The 21,474-nt window shown below is 43.2% G+C and overlaps 1 protein-coding gene across 4 annotated transcripts; it reads left to right on the top strand.

The window, feature by feature from the left end:
* The first annotated feature begins 33 nt into the window (after positions 1-33).
* Positions 34-21,076, top strand: si:ch211-171b20.3. 4 transcript variants are annotated; one of them, XM_042308648.1, is made up of 9 exons: positions 756-910; positions 3,101-3,198; positions 3,716-3,755; positions 5,978-6,135; positions 6,981-7,116; positions 8,664-8,768; positions 9,864-9,919; positions 11,878-11,937; positions 20,602-21,076. In XM_042308648.1, the coding sequence occupies exons 1-9, from the start codon at positions 897-899 to the stop codon at positions 20,742-20,744; spliced, it is 810 nt and encodes a 269-aa protein (XP_042164582.1). In that variant the 5' UTR covers positions 756-896; the 3' UTR covers positions 20,745-21,076. The 4 variants fall into 4 exon arrangements, with proteins under 4 accessions (XP_042164580.1, XP_042164583.1, XP_042164581.1 ...); XM_042308646.1 differs by lacking the exon at positions 3,101-3,198 and having other exon boundaries at positions 34-910; XM_042308649.1 differs by lacking the exons at positions 3,101-3,198; positions 9,864-9,919 and having other exon boundaries at positions 34-910.
* The last annotated feature ends 398 nt before the right edge of the window (positions 21,077-21,474 follow it).

Below are 21,474 nucleotides of genomic sequence, written 5' to 3'. Positions count from 1 at the left end.
AGCTTGTTGCTGGAGCACTACCTTATCTACGTTCCTGTGTGGTTTTTACTCCATCCCTTTTTGTACCTAACCTGTAGGGCGCTAGGAACAAGCTTTGGAGAGCTTTGCTTCTGGTCCACACTATTTAGTCACATCAGTAATGATTTGAGTCACATCTTTGAGGCATTTTTAACAATAAATAAATGTTGTAACTTTTATACAAGCACTTCATTAACTAAGCAATGCAATGCTGTCACAAACTTGGGCACATATCACTTTATATTACATGAACTTGTTTGGTTAGGCGAGTTGTAGTATATGAGGTGTATATTACTATGTAAATAATTTGGACTGGGGCATGGTGATTGGGGTGACAGCATTGTGCCAGTAACCAAAAGGTTGCAAGTTCAAATCCTTGAGCTGACAAAGCTGCCCCCTGAACAAGGCATTTAACTCACTGTTCCTAGGCCATCATTGAAAATAAGGATTTGTTCTTAACTGACTTGCCGAGTTAAATAAAGGTCAAATTAAATGTCAGGCCTGCTGCTTGGCCATCCACAGCCCGTAGCTATGGAAACCACATAATTCAATACGCCACGTAGCCTCTAGTGGGCTTTCTCAAGCTCTCCGCTGCTTAGTTTTTAATTCGTCTTTTTTTTGTTTGTTTGTTAACATGGCTAATTATTTTAGTTAGTTTATGAGTTTGGAATATCGGTGCGTCGTATTAGCGTGATGCACCCCACAGCCAGTCCGAAGGTGATCACACTAGCGGCTTCTCTCGGCACCGCCGGGGACTTGACGCAGCTGGGCCAAGGCCGCTATGGACCGCTCTCCGGTCGTCATTGTCCGGGGTTACAAATACCAGGAGGAAGGCTGGCCGGAGTCAAGCCGATTCATGTCCATACATTAAGGAGAAAATGCCCTCTGAGCGGTAAGTAGGAATGCTTGTTTTTTTTTTTTTACAGAACGCGTTAAATCTGTTTCTGGTTTGGGTACGGTGAAGAAACGCGTCTGATTTTTTTGTATGTTTAGACTTTAGAGTGGATGCAAGGTAGAGTATACAAGTGGTTAGGCGTTTAAAGCAAATGTTTCTTAAAGACTACAAGTAGTCCATTTTTTTTCTCAATCCTGACATTGTCATGCATGCTGTTCATGATCCGTGTGCAGTTTAAATTAATAATCATCCAAATTCCTTTTTGTAACGCATGTGTCAGGAAGCAGTTTATGATAATCTGCCGAGTTCAAATCGACTACAAAACCCACAATGCAAGGCGATCGCTAGAAAAAGTTACAATGGTCGATATCCGAATGAGTAGTAGTTTTAATGCAGTTTGTTTAGGGGATTATTTTACAACTAGCTATCGATGTAAACGTTGCATTCTCAACATATTGAACCTGGTAGAAATCTCGTTTCTAGCGCAAAACTACAGGAGTCGGGTTGCTATGGCAACGCGCAGTGGCCTTGTTGGCCTGCAGGGAGACTAGGAAAACCGCTTTGCGCAACGGGAGTTGTAGTCAAAATAAGGATATTAAATCTGACGGCGCACTTTGATTTTATTTCATTTGAAAGAATAATACTTTTGTCGTGAGGATATAGACAGATGTGTATGTTCTAGACAACTATGCCTATACCGTTTATTGGCTCATTTAGCAATCTGCAGTACAGGTAATTGTTTTAAAAGCTTTTATGGCGTATGTGTTTGTTATCCGTATTGTCCAACGAGGAGAACCTTATCATGATCAAGTTTCGGGTCACAGTTCATATCCCGTTAAGGACAAGGCATGCTGATTTTGTTTTGAGCCCTCAAACCATCACGATCACCTAATAATCCCTAGTTTACAATTGTTTCATTCGTCTCCTCTCCCCTGTAACTATTTCCCAGGTCATTGCTGTAAATGAGAATGTCTTCTCAGTCCATTTGCCTGGTAAAATAACGGATAAATAAAATAAATATGCTTCTGATGATAGGTTTTCCCTGTATAGTGCACTAATCACTCATGAACAGGATCTTGTTGCCCCTTGGAGTCTCCTGTAGAGCGCTGACCTCATTTCATTAGCCAGCAGCTAGATAGCCAGCCCATTACACACCGGTAATGTTTCACGATGAGACTGGGTACACGTCACTTTAATGCTTGGCCTCAGTTAACGGAGCGGTGCATCTTGGAATGTTCAGCCACCTGACAAAAAGCAAGTTTAGCCTTAAAAAACAAATAGAAAGACGTATCACAGCGGCAGGGTAGCCTAGTGGTTAGAGTGGAGGGGCGGCAGGGTAGCCTAGTGGTTAGAGGAGGCAGGTTGTCTAGTGGTTAGAGGAGGCAGGTAGCCTAGTGGTTAGAGGAGACAGGCAGCCTAGTGGTTAGAGTAATTAATGTAATCTAATGTTCTTACTTTCGTGTATTTGTACGTTTTAATGTGGACCCCAGTGTAACCGATTTAAAAAAAAAAATGGTTAGCTAATTAGCGGGGTGCGCGCTAATAGCGTTCCAATCGGTGACGTCACTCGTGCTGACACCTTGAGGTACTTGTTCCCCCCCGATGCTTCGAGGGTGGCTGTTGTCTGTGTGTGCAGAGGGTCCCTGGTTCAAGCCCAAGTAGGGGCGAGGAGAAGAACGGAAGTTAAACTTTTAATTTTAAATTTTATTTCACCTTTTATTTAACCAGGTAGGTAAATGAGAACTTGTTCTCAACTTGCAACTGCAACCTGGCCAAGATAAAGCAAAACAGTGCGACAGAAACAACAGAGTTACACATGGAATAAACAAGCATACAGTCAATAACACAATAGAAAAAAGAAAGTCTATATACAGTGTGTGCAAATGGCGTGAGGAGGTAAGGCAGTAAATAGGCCATAGTAGGGAAGTAATTACAATTTAGCAGATTAACACTGGAGTGATAGATGAGCAGATGATGATGTGCAAGTAGAGATACTGGTGTGCAAAAGAGCAGCGAAGTAAATATAAACAGTATGGGGATGAGGTAGGTAGATTGGGTGGGCTATTTACAGATGGACTATGTACAGCTGCAGTGATTGGTTAGCTGCTCAGATAGCTGATGTTTAAAGTTAGTGAGGGAAATGTAAGTCTCCAGCTTCAGTGATTTTTTTTTTGCAATTCGTTCCAGTCATTGGCAGCAGAGAACTGGAAGGAAAGGCGGCCAAAGGAGGTGTTTGGCTTTGGGGAAGACCAGTGAGATATACCTGCTGGAACCATGTGCTACGGGTGGGTGTTGTTATCGTGACCAGTGAACTGAGAAGGCGGAGCTTTACATAGAATAGACTTATAGATGACCTGGAGCCAGTGGGACTGGCGATGAATATGTAGCGAGGGCCAGCTGGCTAGAGCATACAGGATGCAGTGGTGGGTGGTATAAGGCGCTTTGGTAACAAAACAGATGGCACTGTGATAGACTGCATCCAATTTGCTGAGTAGAGTGTTGAAAGCCATTTTGTAGATGACATCACCAAAGTCGAGGATCGGTAGGATAGTCAGTTTTACTAGGGTAAGTTTGGTGGCGTGAGTGAAGGAGGCTTTGTTGGGCAATAGAAAGCCGATTCTAGATTTGATTTGGGATGTTTGATATGATGGTTACACCAGGAAGAGTAGCTGCTGCATGTGCAGTATCTAATCCTAATATATTAGATTATAGTGTGACTGATTCTACTTTGATGGTTCCACTTCCTTCACATCTTATAGCTGAATACCACAACATGCTTTTTATTTTATTTTGAAATTCTAGACTCCAGGGACCGAAAGGATTCCACCTGGAATGTAGAGGGGTAAGTAACGTTAAGTGTACAAGAGAATGTCTACGTCCCAAATGGCACCCTATTCCCTATATAGTGCACTACTTTAGACCAGAGTCCCATGGCACCATATTCCCTATGTAGAGCACTACTTTAGACCAGAGCCCTATTCCCTATATAGTGCACTACTTTAGACCAGAGCCCCAATGCACCCTATTCCCTATATAGTGCACTACATTTGATGGGCCCTGGTCGAAAGTTTAAGGTGTTAATTTCACATGCACAAGTACAGTAAAATGCCTTTCTTGCAAACTCAACCAACAATGCAATGTGAACGCAGCAAAAAAAAGAGGCGTCCCTTTTTCAGGACCCAGTCTTTCAAAGATAATTTGTAAAAATCTAAACAACTTCACAGATCTTAATTGTGAAGGATTTAAACACTGTTTCTCATGCTTGTTCAATGAACCATAAACAATTAATGAACATGCACCTGTGGAACGGTCGATAAGACACAAACAGCTTACGGAGGCAATTAAGGTCACAGTTATGAAAACTTAGCACACTAAAGGAAAAACACCAAAAGAAAGATGCCCAGGGTCTCCTCATCTGCGTGAACATGCCTTAGGCATGCTGCAAGGAGGCTTGAGGACTGCAGATGTGGTCAAGGCAACAAATTGCAATGTCCGTACTGTGAGACACCTAAGACGGCTCTACAGGGAGACAGGACGGACAGCTGATCGTCCTCGCAGTGGCAGACCACGTGTAACAACACCTGCACAGGATCGGTATATTCCAACATCACACCTGCGGGACAGGTACAGGATGGCAACAACAACTGCCCGAGTTACACCAGGAACACACAATCCCTCCATCAGTGTTCAGACTGTCCGCAATAGGCTGAGAGAGGCTGGACTGAGGGCTTGTAGGCCTGTTGTAAGGCAGGTCATCCAGACATCACCGGAAATAACATCGCCTATGGGCACAAACCCACCGTCGCTGGACTAGACAGGACTGGCAAAAAATGCTCTTCAATGACGAGTCGTGATTTTGTCTCCTGCAGGCTCATCCTGACATCACCCTCCAGCATGACAATGCCAACAGCCATACTGCTCGTTCTGTGTGTGATTTCCTGCAAGACAGGAATGTCAAGTGTTCTGCCATGGCCAGCGAAGAGCCCGGATCTCAACGTGCTCCCATTGAGCACGTCTGGGACCTGTTGGATCGGAGTGTCTGGGAACTGTGGGATAACCTCACAGCAAGAACTGGCAAATCTGGTGCAGTCCATGAGGAGGAGATGCGCTGCAGTACTTAATGCAGCTGGTGGCCACACCAGATACTGACTGTTACTTTTGATTTTGACACCCCCTTTGTTCAGGGACACATTTTTCCATTTCTGTTAGTCACATGTCTGTGGAACTTGATCAGTTTATGTCTCAGTTGTTGAATCTTATGTTCATTCAAATATTTACACATGTTAAGTTTGCTGAAAATAAATGCAGTTGACAGTGAGAGGATGCTTCTTTTTTGCTGAGTTTATTACTAGAAGATGATGATGATGATTGGGGGGTGGATATTTAAATTCACATTTCAGTAAGCATACTATATACAGGAAATATTTAAAGTCAGTTCCAATACCATATTTACATGTGCAGGGATACTGGAGTGATGGAGGTAGACATGTATAGGGGGAAGGGAGACAGGGATACTGGGGGAAGGAGACAGGGATGATGGAGGTAGATATGTATAGGGGGAAGGAGACAGGGATACTGGAGTGATGGAGGTAGATATGTATAGGGGGAAGGGGACAGGGATACTGGAGTGATGGAGGTAGATATGTATAGGGGAAGGGGAAAGGGATACTGGAGTGATGGAGGTAGATATGTATAGGGGGAAGGGGACAGGGATACTGGAGTGATGGAGGTAGATATGTATAGGGGGAAGGAGACAGGGATACTGGAGTGATGGAGGTAGATATGTATAGGGGGAAGGGGACAGGGATACTGGAGTGATGGAGGTAGACATGTATAGGGGGAAGGGGACAGGGATACTGGAGTGATGGAGGTACATATGTATAGGGATGGAGGTAGATTTGTATAGGGGTGAGTGTACTACATGGGGTGTAGGGTGCCATTTGAGATGCTGAGTCAGGTTAGCTATATTATGAATATATTATAATTATTATTAGACACTACTACATTCAGTTGGATGGATTCTTAATTTTTGGCCTACTATTGAAATGTTATTTTGGTGTTCAGGTCTACTTCCTCCTTCCTGGGCAGAGAGGCGTCTCCGTTGTCCCGGCTGGGCACCTCGGATAATAACTACCCAGAGAAAGACATCTCTGAGAGACACTTTCGGTTTGATAAGACATGGAAGAATGACAGCAGGATGTATCCCGAGTGTGATTTCCGAGGTATTCGTTGTATTTTTTCCCCCCAGGTGATTATTACTGTACGATCCACAGCCTTTTCTCCCACAGCACAGGGGCGGCAGGTAGGTTAGTGTTGGGCCAGTAACCAGAAGGTTTGCTAGATCGAATCCCAGAGCTGACGAGGTAAAAATCTGTTCTGCCCCCTGAACAAGGCAGTCAATGTTCCTAGGCCGTCATTGTAAATAAGAATGTGTTCTTAACTGACTTGCCTAGTTAAATAAATAAAGGTTAAATAAAAAGATGTGGTGTGAAGGCAGTACTTAATGCAGCTGGTGACCACACCAGATACTGACTGTTACTTTTGATTTTGACCCCCCCTTTGTCCTTATCGTGAGAGTAGGGGTGTTTAACCCCGGTGTCCTGGCTAAAGTCCCAATCTGACCCTCAAACCATCACAGTCACCTAATAATCCCCAGTTTACAATTGGCTCATTCATCCCCCTCCTCTCCCCTGTAACTATTCCCCAGGTCGTTGCTGTAAATGAGAATCTGTTCTCAGTCAATTTACCTGGTAAAATAACAGATTAAAAAAAAAAGGCTCAGTTTGATTGATGTTGGACATGTGTGACTCCAGACTCACCAGTAGATGGCGACCTCAGCATTTGTATTTTCCAATGGTCCAAGCTATTGACATTGTCAGGCTTGGTTGCAGCAGTCCTTTGTGTGTGTGTGTGTGTGAACCCTTCTAGGCACTTGTTTTGGACCAGCGACATCCACGTCAAACTGTGGCTTCACCTTCTATTTGAACCAATGTTGTTTTTCCCCATTTCCACTCTTGTTGACATTCTCTTAGTCAAGCTTATTTTAGAATGAATTTTCCCCACTCAGATGAGCGTCCCATGAAGCCTAGCGGCTCCATCCCTCCCCTGCCCAGAGACTACCAGATCCACCGGTCGGGCCACATCCACCACTATACCCTCCACAAGGAGCTTTCCCAGGCCCCTGCTCGCCCCTGCGCCTTTGGGTAAGCAGACCCCGCTTGGCCTTCGGGGTAACTAAGCAGCCCATCCAGAATACATTAATCCATCACTGTGCTTTGTGTCTCTACTGTCTGTAAATGCCTGTCTGACTCAGCCATGTTTCAAATGAAACAGGCCCCAGCTGCCCAGCTACCTGTCTCTGGGGGGCCCAGAGACAGTTTTTGACACGAATGGAAAAAACGAGCATGAATTGAGTTGAAATTAAACCCTAGAATTGAAGGTCTTTTTAACATAAGGTTATTCATTATTATAATTAATGTATGGAGGAAAATATCCCTTTTGTGTGTAAGGGGCCCCTCAATTGCATTTTGAAACGGCGCCCCAAAATCACAAAGTCTGCCCCTGCTATTACACCAGTTGTGTAAAGTACCCCTGGCTATCTGTAAATGATGTTGGAGTGTTCCCCTGGCTATCTGTAAATGATGTCTGAGTCTTGGAGTGTTCCCCTGGCTATCTGTAAATGATGTCTGAGTGTTGGAGTGTTCCCCTGGCTATCTGTAAATGATGTCTGAGTGTTGGCTATCTGTGTTCCCCTGGCTATCTGTAAATGATGTCTGAGTGTTGGAGTGTTCCTGTAAATGATGTCTTGGCTATCTGTAAATGATGTCTGAGTGTTGGAGTGTTCCCTGGCTATCTGTAAATGATGTCTGATGTCTGAGTGTTGGAGTGTTCCCCTGGCTATCTGTAAATGATGTCTGAGTGTTGGAGTGTTCCCTGGCTATCTGTAAATGATGTCTGAGTGTTGGAGTGTTCCCCTGGCTATCTGTAAATGATGTCTGAGTGTTGGAGTGTTCCCCTGGCTATCTGTAAATGATGTCTGAGTCTTGGAGTGTTCCCCTGGCTATCTGTAAATGATGTCTGAGTCTTGGAGTGTTCCCCTGGCTATCTGTAAATGATGTCTGAGTGTTGGAGTGTTCCCCTGGCTATCTGTAAATGATGTCTGAGTGTTGGAGTGTTCCCTTGGCTATCTGTAAATGATGTCTGAGTGTTGGAGTGTTCCCCTGGCTATCTGTAAATGATGTCTGAGTGTTGGAGTGTTCCCTTGGCTATCTGTAAATGATGTCTGAGTGTTGGAGTGTTCCCCTGGCTATCTGTAAATGATAACAACAAAAAAATGGTGCCATCTGCTTTGCATAATATAAAGAATTAAGTGATTTTATTTTTTTTTTATTTTACTTTTGAAACTTAAGTATATTTTAGCAATTACATGTGCTTTTAATACTTAAGTATATTTAAAAACCAAATACTTTTACTCAAGTAGTATTTTACTGGCTGACTTTTACTTGAGTAACTTCCTATTAAGGTATCTATACTTTACCCTGTTACACTGAGAGAGATTAGCTGGTAGGTTACAATGTGTCAGACAGTAGAGAGGAGCCAGCCAAACCCCTTCTGATTCAAAGTCATAGTCTGTTGACTCTAAACTGACAGTCATTGGAGTTTAAACATTTAAAAAAAAAAAAACTTTATTAGTGTGTGTTGGGGTTGACGGTGTGTTAGGGTGTTGATGCTGTGCACCTCCGCCCTCCAGCTCTTATGAGGCGTATGACCTGACGTCAGTTCCTGCCATCCTGCTGCCAGCTGCAGCCTCGCTCAATGGAAGAAACCCCTTCTCTACAGAAGGCTACAAGAACAGGTACCAGAGTAGTATTAAAGCACCATTACAGTATTAAATATACAGTACGTCTACATCCCATCCCTATGACCTATGACCTACAGCAAGTATTCACCCCGTAGCTTTATACAGCCTGAACTTAAAATGGATTCAATTGAGATGTTGTGTTCCTGGCCTACACACATAATGTGGGGGTTGCAGGGTAGCCTAGTGGTTAGAGCGTTGGACTAGTAACCGGAAGGTTGCAAGTTCAAACCCCCGAGCTGACAAGGTACAAATCTGTCGTTCTGCCCCTGAACCAGGCAGTTAACCCACTGTTCCTAGGCCGTCATTGAAAATAAGAATTTGTTCTTAACTGACTTGCCTGGTTAAATAAAGGTAAAATTTTAAAAAGTCAATACATTTCTAAACATTTTTCACTGTCATTATGTGGTATTGTGTGTAGATGGATGACATTTAAAAAAATAAATATATTTTTAATCCATTTTGAATTCAGGCTGTAATACAACAAGACGTGGAATAAGTCAAAGGGTCTGAATACTTCTTAAAGGCCCATAGGGCCAAACGGCACTCCATAGGGTATTGGTCAAATGTGCTGCACGATATAGGGCCCTCCTACTCAAATCTGGACCTCGAAGCCAGTTCCACTGTTCCCCCTCTAATCAGGGACTGATTTAGACCTGGGACACCAGGTGGGTGATTCCCCTCTAATCAGGGACTGATTTAGACCTGGGACACCAGGTGGGTGATTCCCCTCTAATCAGGGACTGATTTAGACCTGGGACACCAGGTGGGTGATTCCCCTCTAATCAGGGACTGATTTAGACCTGGGACACCAGGTGGGTGATTCCCCTCTAATCAGGGACTGATTTAGACCTGGGACACCAGGTGGGTGATTCCCCTCTAATCAGGGACTGATTTAGACCTGGGACACCAGGTGGGTGTAATTATCAGTTAGAACAGAAAACAGTCTGGTTCTGGTCTTCGTAGGGTATTAGTTGAATAGGTTGCCATTTGGGATGCATATCTACACTATATAGAGTATGCTAGTACCATATGTAGCATGACATCACAAGTTTTGGTGGTAACTTGTCTTGTTGCTCATTCTGTTCTCAGACCAAGAGTAAATAACAGAACCTGCAGTCTTTTCACAATAGGAGCTAATCAGAAATGTAAGTATAATTCAAATCTAAAAACTAAGTATTAAATGAGAAGTAGGCACTGGTCTGAAGCGGACAATGAAAGTGACTTCACATGAGCACCACAATGCTTATTTCACCCATGCTATACCAAGGTTTTCCAGCACACGGTTTTGTCCTACTACAGTAGCTGTGTTTGTCTATTGTGCTTCAATGTGTCGGCAGGTTTCTTAGGATTACAACCTTCTCAAACAGCCTATTTCATACTCTAACAGGTTATTCCACAGTAATGTGATTAGTAGATTAGTAAGTGAAAGTATTGGATTCTTCACTCACCACACTAATCCCATTCCACTGTTTTCAAGCGTGTTTGTAATATATGAAAAGAAGCTTTTGCTCTTAAACTTACAAGATCCCAATGCTTGATTGAGCAAACTGTTTTGTCTTGTAGTTATGTGGTGCCTGTCTGTATTTCCTTAAACCTTTTATATTTAGCACTACATGTCATCGAGGGGGGAAAAAAAAAATTACAGTATATATCAGAAAATATTTTTTGGGGGGTCAGTCGGTGCCCAACATAAAACCTGATTGTGTGTAGTACACAGTCACTCATATACAGGGCCTTCAGAATGTATTCATACCTCTTGACCTTTACACATTTTGTTATTTTTAATTTTTATTTTTTTAAATGGATGAAATATATTTTTCTCTCATCTGTATACACAATACTCTATAAGGACAAATTGAAAATTGAAAACATGTTTTAATTTTTTATTAAAAAAAAAAATATATATATTAAAAATACAGAAAGACCTCATTTAAAATAAGTATTCACTCCCCTGAGTCAATACTTTGTTAGAAGCACCTTTTGGTGATGATTACAACTTTGAGTCGTTTTGGATATCAGCTTTGAGTCATCTTGGATATGTCTCTATCAGCTTTGCACATCTGGATTTGGGGATTTTCTCCCATTCTTCCCTGCAGATTTTTTTCAAGCTCTCTTAAGTTAGATGGATGAGTGGTGGTGAACAACAATCTTCAAGTCTTTCCGCAGATTTTCAAGGGGATTCAAGTCTGGGCTTTGGCTTGGGCCACTCGAGGACTTGAGTGGTCATTGGAAGAGTAGCTGCTGATTTGGCAGAAGCTAATGGGAATCCATAATAAATACAAAATGGGTTCTTGGTTTTCTTTCTGACCAAGATCCTTCTGGCCCGGTTGCTCAGTTTGGTCGGACATCCAGCTCTAAGTAGTCTGTGTAGTTTAATGTTTTTTTCCATTTCCCCTAATTAAGGCTCTTGGAAACATTCAACACTATAGAAATAGTTTTATTCACCTCATCACAATTCTATGGTTTAGTTCCTGTTCTGACATGTCGACTGTGGCACCTTTTATATAGACAGGTGTTTCTTTCCAAATCTTGTCCAATCAACTGAATTGGCCCCAGGTGAACTCCAATCAAGTCGTAATGACATCTGAAGGATGATCAAAGGGTCATTTGGACTGTCATAGCAAAGCGGTGTGAATACTTACTGTATGTAAATGAGATTTCTGTATTACATTTGATGAAAAAATGTCTACAAAAATTTATTTCACTTTGTTTATGTTTATTTGATTGTTTATTGTTTATGTGGTATTGTGTGTAGATGTTCAGGCTGTAACACAGCAACATGTGGAATAAGATGGAGGAATATTTTCTAAAGGTCTAAAGACCCTGTCTGCGTTCCTGATGACCTGTATCACGCTCAGAAACACTTGTTTTGCAAACCTGTTTTATCATGTATTCCGTGGCCAGTTTATTACCTTTTTGTCAAAATAATATGTAGCTTAAAGTTGCGTGTATTTGTATTTATTTTTTGCAATAAAGTTGATAACTCTACAATAGTAAAAACGTACAATAGACCTAGTAAAAGCTAAACCGTTAACCAGAGGGGACAATATTTTTTTTGAATTGGCTAACTAGTTATTATTCTGTTCTCTATCATGTTTTATAGGCCTACCTGCTACCTGCAATGTCCGACTGTCGATAGCCCACTCATCTCAAACACACGAAGGTGATGCTCATTCAAAGTGTCATTCTCATCCTGGCTGATATGTTTATTTTTTATTTTTTATTTGATTCCAATATTTTTTTTAACTGTGCCTCAATGAATAACATAAATTATGAATTGAATTTCCATCTCCGTTGTCAGTTAGCATTGATGCTACCAAAAGGTAGCACATCGTTGGTTCTTAACGGACGGAAATGAACAAGAGCAATTCAATTATACATGTAATAAAAGCGGTTGCACCTACAAGCCTATTCAGTCCAAATTGATCCAAAGTATAATTGTCATATCTTACGGATGCTGTAGCCTTGTTTTCATTCGACGTCTAGAATTTGAGCTAGGTTTGGGCAAAATTAATTGTCTGATGATAAAATCCAGTTTAGCAGTACTTGGATTTGAGAATTTTCCTCAACATTGGTGTCATAGTGGCTTCGATATGCGATTAACGTAGTTACATACACTTACGTCATTTAAAACTTGTTTTTCAACCACACCCCCAAATTTATTGATAACTAACTATAGTTTTGGCAAGTCAGTTAGGACATCTACTTTGTGCATGACACAAGTAATCTTTCCAACAATTGTTTACAGACAGATTATTTCACTTATAATCCACTGTATTGTACTTCCAGTGGGTCAGACGTTTACATACACTAAGTTGACTGTGCCTTTAAACAGCTTGGATAATGCCAGAAAATGTTGTCATGGCTTTAGAAGCTTCTGATAGGCTAATTGACATCATTTGAGTCAATTGGAGGTGTACCTGTGGAGGTATGTCAAGGCCTACCTTCAAACTCAGTGCCTCTGCTTGACACCATGGGAAAATCAAAAGAAATCAGCCAAAACCTCAGAAAAAAAAGTGTAGACCTCCACAAGTCTGGTTCATCCTTGGGAGCAATTACCAAATGCCTGAAGGAACCACGTTCAACTGTACAAACAATAGTACGCAAGTATAAACACCATGGGACCACGCAGCCGTCATACCGCTCAGGAAGGAGACGCGTTCTGTCTCCTAGAGATGAACGTACTTTGGTGCGAAAAGTGCAAATCAATCCCAGAACAACAGCAAAGGACCTTGTGAAGATGCTGGAGGAAACAGGTACAAAAGTATATATATCCACAGTAAAACGAGTCCTATATTGACATAACCTGAAAGGCTGCTCAGCAAGGAAGAAGCCATTGCTCCAAAACAACCATAAAAAAGCAAGACTACGGTTTGCAACTGCACATGGGGACAAAGATCGTACCTTTTGGAGAAATGTCCTCTGGTCTGATGAAACAAAAATAGAACTGTTTGGCCATAATGACCATCGTTATGTTTGGAGGAAAAAGGAGGAGGCTTGCAAGCCGAGGAACACCATCCCAATCATGAAGCACGGGGGTGACAGCATCATGTTGTTGGGGTGCTTTGCTGCAGGAGGGATTGGTGCACTTCACAAAATAGATGGAATCAAGAGAGAGGAAAATTGTGTATATATTGAAGCAAAATCTCAAAACATCAGTCAGGAAGTTAATGCTTGGTCGCAAATGGGTCTTTCAAATGGACAATGACCCCAAGCATACTTCCAAAGTTGTGACAAAGTGGCTTAACATCTTTGGGGTAGGAGGCAGTATTTTCACTTCCGAATGAAAAGCATTCCCAGAGTAAACTGCCTGCTACTCAAATCAAATCAAATTTTATTTGTCACATACACATGGTTAGCAGATGTTAATGCGAGTGTAGCGAAATGCTTGTGCTTCTAGTTCCGACAATGCAGTAATAACGAGCAAGTAATCTAACTAACAATTCCAAAAAAAACTACTGTCATACACAGTGTAAGGGGATAAAGAATATGTACATAAGGATATATGAATGAGTGATGGTACAGAGCAGCATAGGCAAGATACAGTAGATGATATCGAGTACAGTATATACATATGAGATAAGTATGTAAACCAAGTGGCATAGTTAAAGTGGCTAGTGATACATGTATTACATAAGGATGCAGTCGATGATATAGAGTACAGTATCAACGTATGCATATGAGATGAACAATGTAGGGTAAGTAACATTATATAAGGTAGCATTGTTTAAAGTGGCTAGTGATATATTTACATCATTTCCCATCGATTCCCATGATTAAAGTGGCTGGAGTAGAGTCAGTGTCATTGACAGTGTGTTGGCAGTAGCCACTCAATGTTAGTGGTGGCTGTTTAACAGTCTGATGGCCTTGAGATAGAAGCTGTTTTTCAGTCTCTCGGTCCCAGCTTTGATGCACCTGTACTGACCTCGCCTTCTGGATGGCAGCGGGGTGAACAGGCAGTGGCTCGGGTGGTTGATGTCCTTGATGATCTTTATGGCCTTCCTGTAGCATCGGGTGGTGTAGGTGTCCTGGAGGGCAGGTAGTTTGCCCCCGGTGATGCGTTGTGCAGACCTCACTACCCTCTGGAGAGCCTTACGGTTGAGGGCGGTGCAGTTGCCATACCAGGCGGTGATACAGCCCGCCAGGATGCTCTCGATTGTGCATCTGTAGAAGTTTGTGAGTGCTTTTGGTGACAAGCCGAATTTCTTCAGCCTCCTGAGGTTGAAGAGGCGCTGCTGCGCCTTCCTCACGATGCTGTCTGTGTGAGTGGACCAATTCAGTTTGTCTGTGATGTGTATGCCGAGGAACTTAAAACTTGCTACCCTCTCCACTACTGTTCCATCGATGTGGATGGGGAGGTGTTCCCTCTGCTGTTTCCTGAAGTCCACAATCATCTCCTTAGTTTTGTTGACGTTGAGTGTGAGGTTATTTTCCTGACACCACACTCCGAGGGCCCTCACCTCCTCCCTGTAGGCCGTCTCGTCGTTGTTGGTAATCAAGCCTACCACTGTTGTGTCGTCCGCAAACTTGATGATTGAGTTGGAGGCGTGCATGGCCACGCAGTCGTGGGTGAACAGGGAGTACAGGAGAGGGCTCAGAACGCACCCTTGTGGGGCCCCAGTGTTGAGGATCAGCGGGGAGGAGATGTTGTTGCCTACCCTCACCACCTGGGGGCGGCCCGTCAGGAAGTCCAGAACCCAGTTGCACAGGGCGGGGTCGAGACCCAGGGTCTCGAGCTTGATGACGAGCTTGGAGGGTACTATGGTGTTGAATGCCGAGCTGTAGTCGATGAACAGCATTCTCACATAGGTATTCCTCTTGTCCAGATGGGTTAGGGCAGTGTGCAGTGTGGTTGAGATTGCATCGTCTGTGGACCTATTTGGGCAAATTGGAGTGGGTCAAGGGTGTCAGGTAGGGTGGAGGTGATATGGTCCTTGACTAGTCTCTCAAAGCACTTCATGATGACGGATGTGAGTGCTACGGGGCGGTAGTCGTTTAGCTCAGTTACCTTAGCTTTCTTGGGAACAGGAACAATGGTGGCCCTCTTGAAGCATGTGGGAACAGCAGACTGGTATAGGGATTGATTGAATATGTCCGTAAACACACCGGCCAGCTGGTCTGCGCATGCTCTGAGGGCGCGGCTGGGGATGCCGTCTGGGCCTGCAGCCTTGCGAGGGTTAACACGTTTAAATGTCTTACTCACTTCGGCTGCAGTGAAGGAGAGACCGCATGTTTCCGTTGCAGGCCGTGTCAGTGGCACTGTATTGTCCTCAAAGCGGGCAAAAAAGTTATTTAGTCTGCCTGGGAGCAAGACATCCTGGTCCGTGACTGGGCTGGGTTTCTTCCTGTAGTCCGTGATTGACTGTAGACCCTGCCACATACCTCTTGTGTCTGAGCCGTTGAATTGAGATTCTACTTTGTCTCTGTACTGGCGCTTAGCTTGTTTGATAGCCTTGCGGAGGGAATAGCTGCACTGTTTGTATTCAGCCATGTTACCAGACACCTTGCCCTGATTAAAAGCAGTGGTTCGTGCCTTCAGTTTCACACGAATGCTGCCATCAATCCACGGTTTCTGGTTAGGGAATGTTTTAATCGTTGCTATGGGAACGACATCTTCAACGCACGTTCTAATGAACTCGCACACCGTATCAGCGTATTCGTCAATGTTGTTGTCTGACGCAATACGAAACATCTCCCAGTCCACGTGATGGAAGCAGTCTTGGAGTGTGGAGTCAGCTTGGTCGGACCAGCGTTGGACAGACCTCAGCGTGGGAGCTTCTTGTTTTAGTTTCTGTCTGTAGGCAGGGATCAACAAAATGGAGTCGTGGTCAGCTTTTCCGAAAGGGGGCGGGGCAGGGCCTTATATGCGTCGCGGAAGTTAGAGTAACAATGATCCAGGGTCTTTCCACCCCTGGTTGCGCAATCGATATGCTGATAAAATTTAGGGAGTCTTGTTTTCAGATTAGCCTTGTTAAAATCCCCAGCTACAATGAATGCAGCCTCCGGATAAATCGTTTCCAGTTTGCAGAGAGTTAAATAAAGTTCGTTCAGAGCCATCGATGTGTCTGCTTGGGGGGGATATATACGGCTGTGATTATAATCGAAGAGAATTCTCTTGGTAGATAATGCGGTCTACATTTGATTGTGAGGAATTCTAAATCAGGTGAACAGAAGGATTTGAGTTCCTGTATGTTTCTTTCATCACACCATGTCACGTTGGCCATAAGACATACGCCCCCGCCCCTCTTCTTACCAGAAAGATGTTTGTTTCTGTCGGCGCGATGCGTGGAGAAACCCGCTGGCTGCACCGCTTCGGATTGCGTCTCTCCAGTTAGCCATGTTTCCGTGAAGCAGAGAACGTTACAGTCTCTGATGTCCCTCTGGAATGCTACCCTTGCTCGGATTTCATCAACCTTGTTGTCAAGAGACTGGACATTGGCAAGAAGAATGCTAGGGAGTGGTGCACGATGTGCCCGTCTCCGGAGACTGACCAGAAGACCGCTTCGTTTCCCTCTTTTTCTGAGTCGTTTTTTTTTTTGGTCGCTGCATGTGATCCACTCGGTTACACTGGTTGTAAGGCAGAACACAGGATCCGCGTCGCGAAAAACATATTCTTGGTCGTACTGATGGTGAGTTGACGCTGATCTTATATTCAGTAGTTCTTGAGTAGTTCTTGTCGGCTGTATGTAAAGAAACCTAAGATGACCTGGGGTACTAGTGTAAGAAATAACACGTAAAAAAACAAAAAACTGCATAGTTTCCTAGGAACGCGAAGCGAGGCGGCCATCTCTGTCGGCGCCGGAAGTACAAGTCCAAGTACAAGTACAAGTACAACTCAGGCCCAGATGCTAGGATATGCATATTATTGTTTGAATGATGTCTGTCAGTATAACAGAACTCATATGACAGGCAAAAACATGAGAAAAAAAATCCAACCAGGAAGTGGGAAATTTGAGTTTTGTAGGTTTTCAAGTCTTAGCCTATCCAATATACAGTGTCTGTGGGGTCATATTATACCTCCTAAGGCTTCCACTAGATGTCAACAGTCTTTAGAACCTTGTGTCAGGCTTCTACTGTGAAGTGGGAAAGAATGAGAGCTGATTGAGTCATGGGTCTGCCAGAAGGCCATGCGCTCAGTCAGGCGTGCGCCCGTGAGAGTTAGCTCCGTTCCCTTTCATTTCTAAAGACAAAGGAATTCTCCAGTTGAAAAATTGTTGAAGATTTATGATAAAAACATCGTAAAGATCGTTTGACATGTTTCTATGAACTGTAATATAACTTTTTTGACTTTGTCTGGACCTAGTGCCTGCGCATTTGGATTACTGTACTAAATTAGTCAACAAAAAGGAGGTATTTGGACATAAATGATGGACTTTATCAAACAAAACTAACAGTTATTGTGGAACTGGGATTCCTGGGAGTGCATTCCGATGAAGATCATCAAAAGTGAATATTTATAATCTTATTTCTGACTTTTGTTGACTCCATAACATGGCGGGTATCTGTATTGCTTGTTTTGGTCTCTGAGCGCTGTACTCAGATTATTCCATGGTGTGCTTTTTTCAAAATCTGCGGTTGCAGAACACAGCGGTCGCAATAAGGACAAGTATATCTTTAATTCAGTTGTATTTTCATCAACATTTATGATGAGTATTTCTGTAAATTGACGTAGCTCTCTGCACTTTCACCAGATGTTTTCGAGACGAAACATAATGCACCAATGTAAACAGAGATTTATGGATATAAATATGAACTTTATCAAACAAAACATACATGTATTGTGTAACATGATGTCCTATGAGTGCCATCTGATGAAGATCATCAAAGGTTAGTGATTCATTTGATCGCTATTTCTGCTTTTTGTGACTCCTCTCTTTGGCTGGAAAAATGGCTGTGTTTTTGTGACTAGTTGCAGACCTAACATAATCGCATGGTGTGCTTTTGTCGTAAAGCCTTTTTGAAATCGGACACTGTGATTTACAACAAGTTTATCTTTAAAATGGTGTAAAATACTTGTATGTTTGAGGAATTATAATTATGGGATTTCTGTTTGAATTTGGCGCCCTGCTCTTTCACTGGATGTTAGGTGGGGCGTTAGCGTCCCACGTACCCTAGAGAGGTTAAGGACAATAAAGTCGAGGTATTGGAGTGGCCATCACAAAGCCCTGACCTCAATCCTATAGAAAAGTTGTGGGCAGAACTAAAAATGCGTGTGCGAGCAAGGAGGTCTACAAACCTGACTGAGTTACACCAGCTCTGTCAGGAGGAATGGGCCAAAATTCACCCAACATTATTGTGGGAAGCTTGTGGAAGGCTACCCGAAACGTTAGACCCAAGTTGATCAATTTAAAGGCAATGCTACCAAACGCTATTTGAGTGCATGTAAACTTCTGACCCACTGGGAATGTGATGAAATAAATACAAGCTGAAATAAATAACTCTCTCTACTATTATTCTGACATTTCACGTTCTTAAAATAAACCTAAGCCTAAGCCTAACCTGACCTAAGACAGGGACTTTATATGGATTATATGTCAGGATTGGTGAAAAATTAAGTTTAAATGTATTTGGCTAAGGTGTATGTAAACTTCCGACTTCTACTGTACATAGTTACATAGTATTGTAGGGCGATTTGAATTTAACATTGTGCTTCAATCAATGCCTATACTATTGTGAGGGCTATCATCCCCACAATAATGACTACCTCAGGGTTTTATCAGCCTTTTTAAATGCCTGTGTGGAAAACGATACAGGTTCGTCTACCGTTAAACCCTTAAAACCAAGTCTAGATGTAAACCTTGTGTAACCAGGGGCTATCGTTTCCACACACCGCTCTCCCTTTTTAAAATACTGAAACGTTTTTAGTAAGAGGCCTCTATGAAAACACTGTGTGTAAAGGAACACCCATAGACCTGTATCCTTCCATGAAATCAGCGACCTCATAATCTGTCCCAAACTGAACCCTATTTCCTATATAAGGCACTACTTTTGACCAAAAGTAGTACCCTAAATAGGTAACAGGGTGCCATTTGGGAGTAATGTGGCCTTTCCTAGATGAAGTTTACGGTACTTCCTCCTATGTGTATTTTATGAGAGCTCAGCCTGTCATTCCAGACCCCCCCGGCTGCTGCACATGAGACGGCTGCTTCGTCCGTCACAGTTCAACCTGGACTCAGGTGCTTTATGATGACGGTGACGTAAAGCTACCTAACAAACACGGCTTTATTCCTCAGATGGAACCCCTCGTCAAACACAACGCACCGGAGGTCTGGCTCGTTGTCTTTGTTGTCAGGGCTCGGCTCAGTCCACCCCTCTGGATTAGCACTCCCACTGAGAAAAGCGGGGGGCCTTGTGAAGTGTGTGTAGGTGGGGGGGTCAAGTGCCCATCCTATCAATCGGTCATATCTGTCATGTCTGTCTGGAGCAGGCAGTTATTCCCCATCTGTTTTATTGTGCATGCTTTTGGAGTTTTGCGCTCTTACTTGTGATTTGTTTTCTAGCTTCCCTGAAGCTGTCAGTGTGTGTGTGTGTGGCTTCCTAACACTTTCTCACTCTAGTTTTTATTTAGTTTGGTATCCTTACTGTCCCTCATACCAACCCACTCCTTTCGACTGTCCTCTCTGTTCCTCCTCCTGTCCTTTAGACTGTCCTCTCTGTTCCTCCTCCTGTCCTTTAGACTGTCCTCTCTGTTCCTCCTACTTTCGACTGTCCTCTCTGTTCCTCCTCCTGTCCTTTAGACTGTCCTCTCTGTTCCTCCTCCTGTCCTTTAGACTGTCCTCTCTGTTCCTCCTACAGTCCTTTCGACTGTCCTCTCTGTTCCTCATTCTTTCGACTGTCCTCTCTGTTCCTCCTACAGTCCTTTCGACTGTCCTCTCTGTTCCTCATTCTTTCGACTGTCCTCTCTGTTCCTCCTCCCCCTTTAGACTGCCCTCTCTGTTCCTCCTCCTGTCCTTTAGACTGTCCTCTCTGTTCCTCCTCCTGTCCTTTAGACTGTCCTCTCTGTTCCTCCCCCTTTAGACTGTCCTCTCTGTTCCTCCTCCTGTCCTTTCGACTGTCCTCTCTGTTCCTCCTCCTGTCCTTTAGACTGTCCTCTCTGTTCCTCCTCCTGTCCTTTAGACTGTCCTCTCTGTTCCTCCCCCTGTCCTTTAGACTGTCCTCTCTGTTCCTCCTCCAGGACAGTCGGATCCTGATGCTTGATCAGACACTATTTTGTTTCTAGTCCAGTGTTCCCCATATCACACATGACCTGCTCAATATTTTAGCCCTCTCATCCACGAAGGAGTCTTTGGAGTGTACATAACACTCTCCGACTCTGCTCCTCCTCCAGCCCAGTCGTACCCAGACCCGGTAAGCGGAGCCCCGTCAGCCTCAATCATCCAGAGGCTGTCTGAGATCGCTTCTCTGGAGGGAGAGACGGTCAGGCAGGAGAAGATCAAGAAGATTAAGAAGAACAGGAGACAGGACTCCTGACAAAACCTGTCTATCAGCCAATCAGAGAGCAGAGGTCACAGTTAAAGGCTGTGACCCCATACGCAGTGCCAATGCCGCCCGAACAAATAAAACATTTAGGGAAATATAAACCTTTTTCTTGTTTAAATATAATCTAACTTTGTAAAAGCTTGTTGGTGCTATGTAATAGCAAAGTGTAATTCAATACTTTGACTTATACTGCTGTTCAAAATTTGGGGTCACTTAAGACTTGTCCTTGTTTTAAGACTTGTCCTTGTTTTAAGACTTGTCCTTGTTTTAAGACTTGTCCTTGTTTTTGAGATTCTTTTTGAATTTTTTTTTTGTCCATTAAAATAACATTGTATTGATCAGAAATACGGTTTAGACATTGTTAATGTTGTAAATGACTATTGTAGATGGAAACGGATGATTTTTTTAAAAATGGAAAATCTACAGAACCACATTATCAGCAACCATCACTCCTGTGTTCCAATGGCACGTTGTGTTAGCCTTTAAAATGATAAACTTGGATTAGCTAATTGATCATTACATATATATATATAGAGAGCACTACTTTAGACCAGGGTCCTATCCCCTATATAATGTGCTACTATAGACCAGAGCCCTATTCCCTATATAGAGCACTACTTTAGACCAGGGCCCTATTCCCTATATAGAGCACTACTTTAGACCAGGGCCCTATTCCCTATATAGAGCACTACTTTAGACCAGGGCCCTATTCCCTATATAA

This window comes from Oncorhynchus tshawytscha, linkage group LG29 (genome assembly GCF_018296145.1).
Source record: "Oncorhynchus tshawytscha isolate Ot180627B linkage group LG29, Otsh_v2.0, whole genome shotgun sequence".
NCBI classification, from domain to species: Eukaryota; Metazoa; Chordata; class Actinopteri; order Salmoniformes; family Salmonidae; genus Oncorhynchus; species Oncorhynchus tshawytscha.
Note: the sequence above shows the minus strand (reverse complement) of the source record. Positions and strands in the feature narration are given on the sequence as shown.

Coding starts and splice junctions, on each gene's coding strand:
- si:ch211-171b20.3 (XM_042308646.1), top strand. CDS start 712: ATGCACCCCACAGCCAGTCCGAAGGTGATCACACTAGCGGCTTCTCTC. Junction 3,756..5,977: donor TCCACCTGGAATGTAGAGGG/GTAAGTAACGTT, acceptor TTTGGTGTTCAG/GTCTACTTCCTCCTTCCTGG. Junction 6,136..6,980: donor TCCCGAGTGTGATTTCCGAG/GTATTCGTTGTA, acceptor TTCCCCACTCAG/ATGAGCGTCCCATGAAGCCT.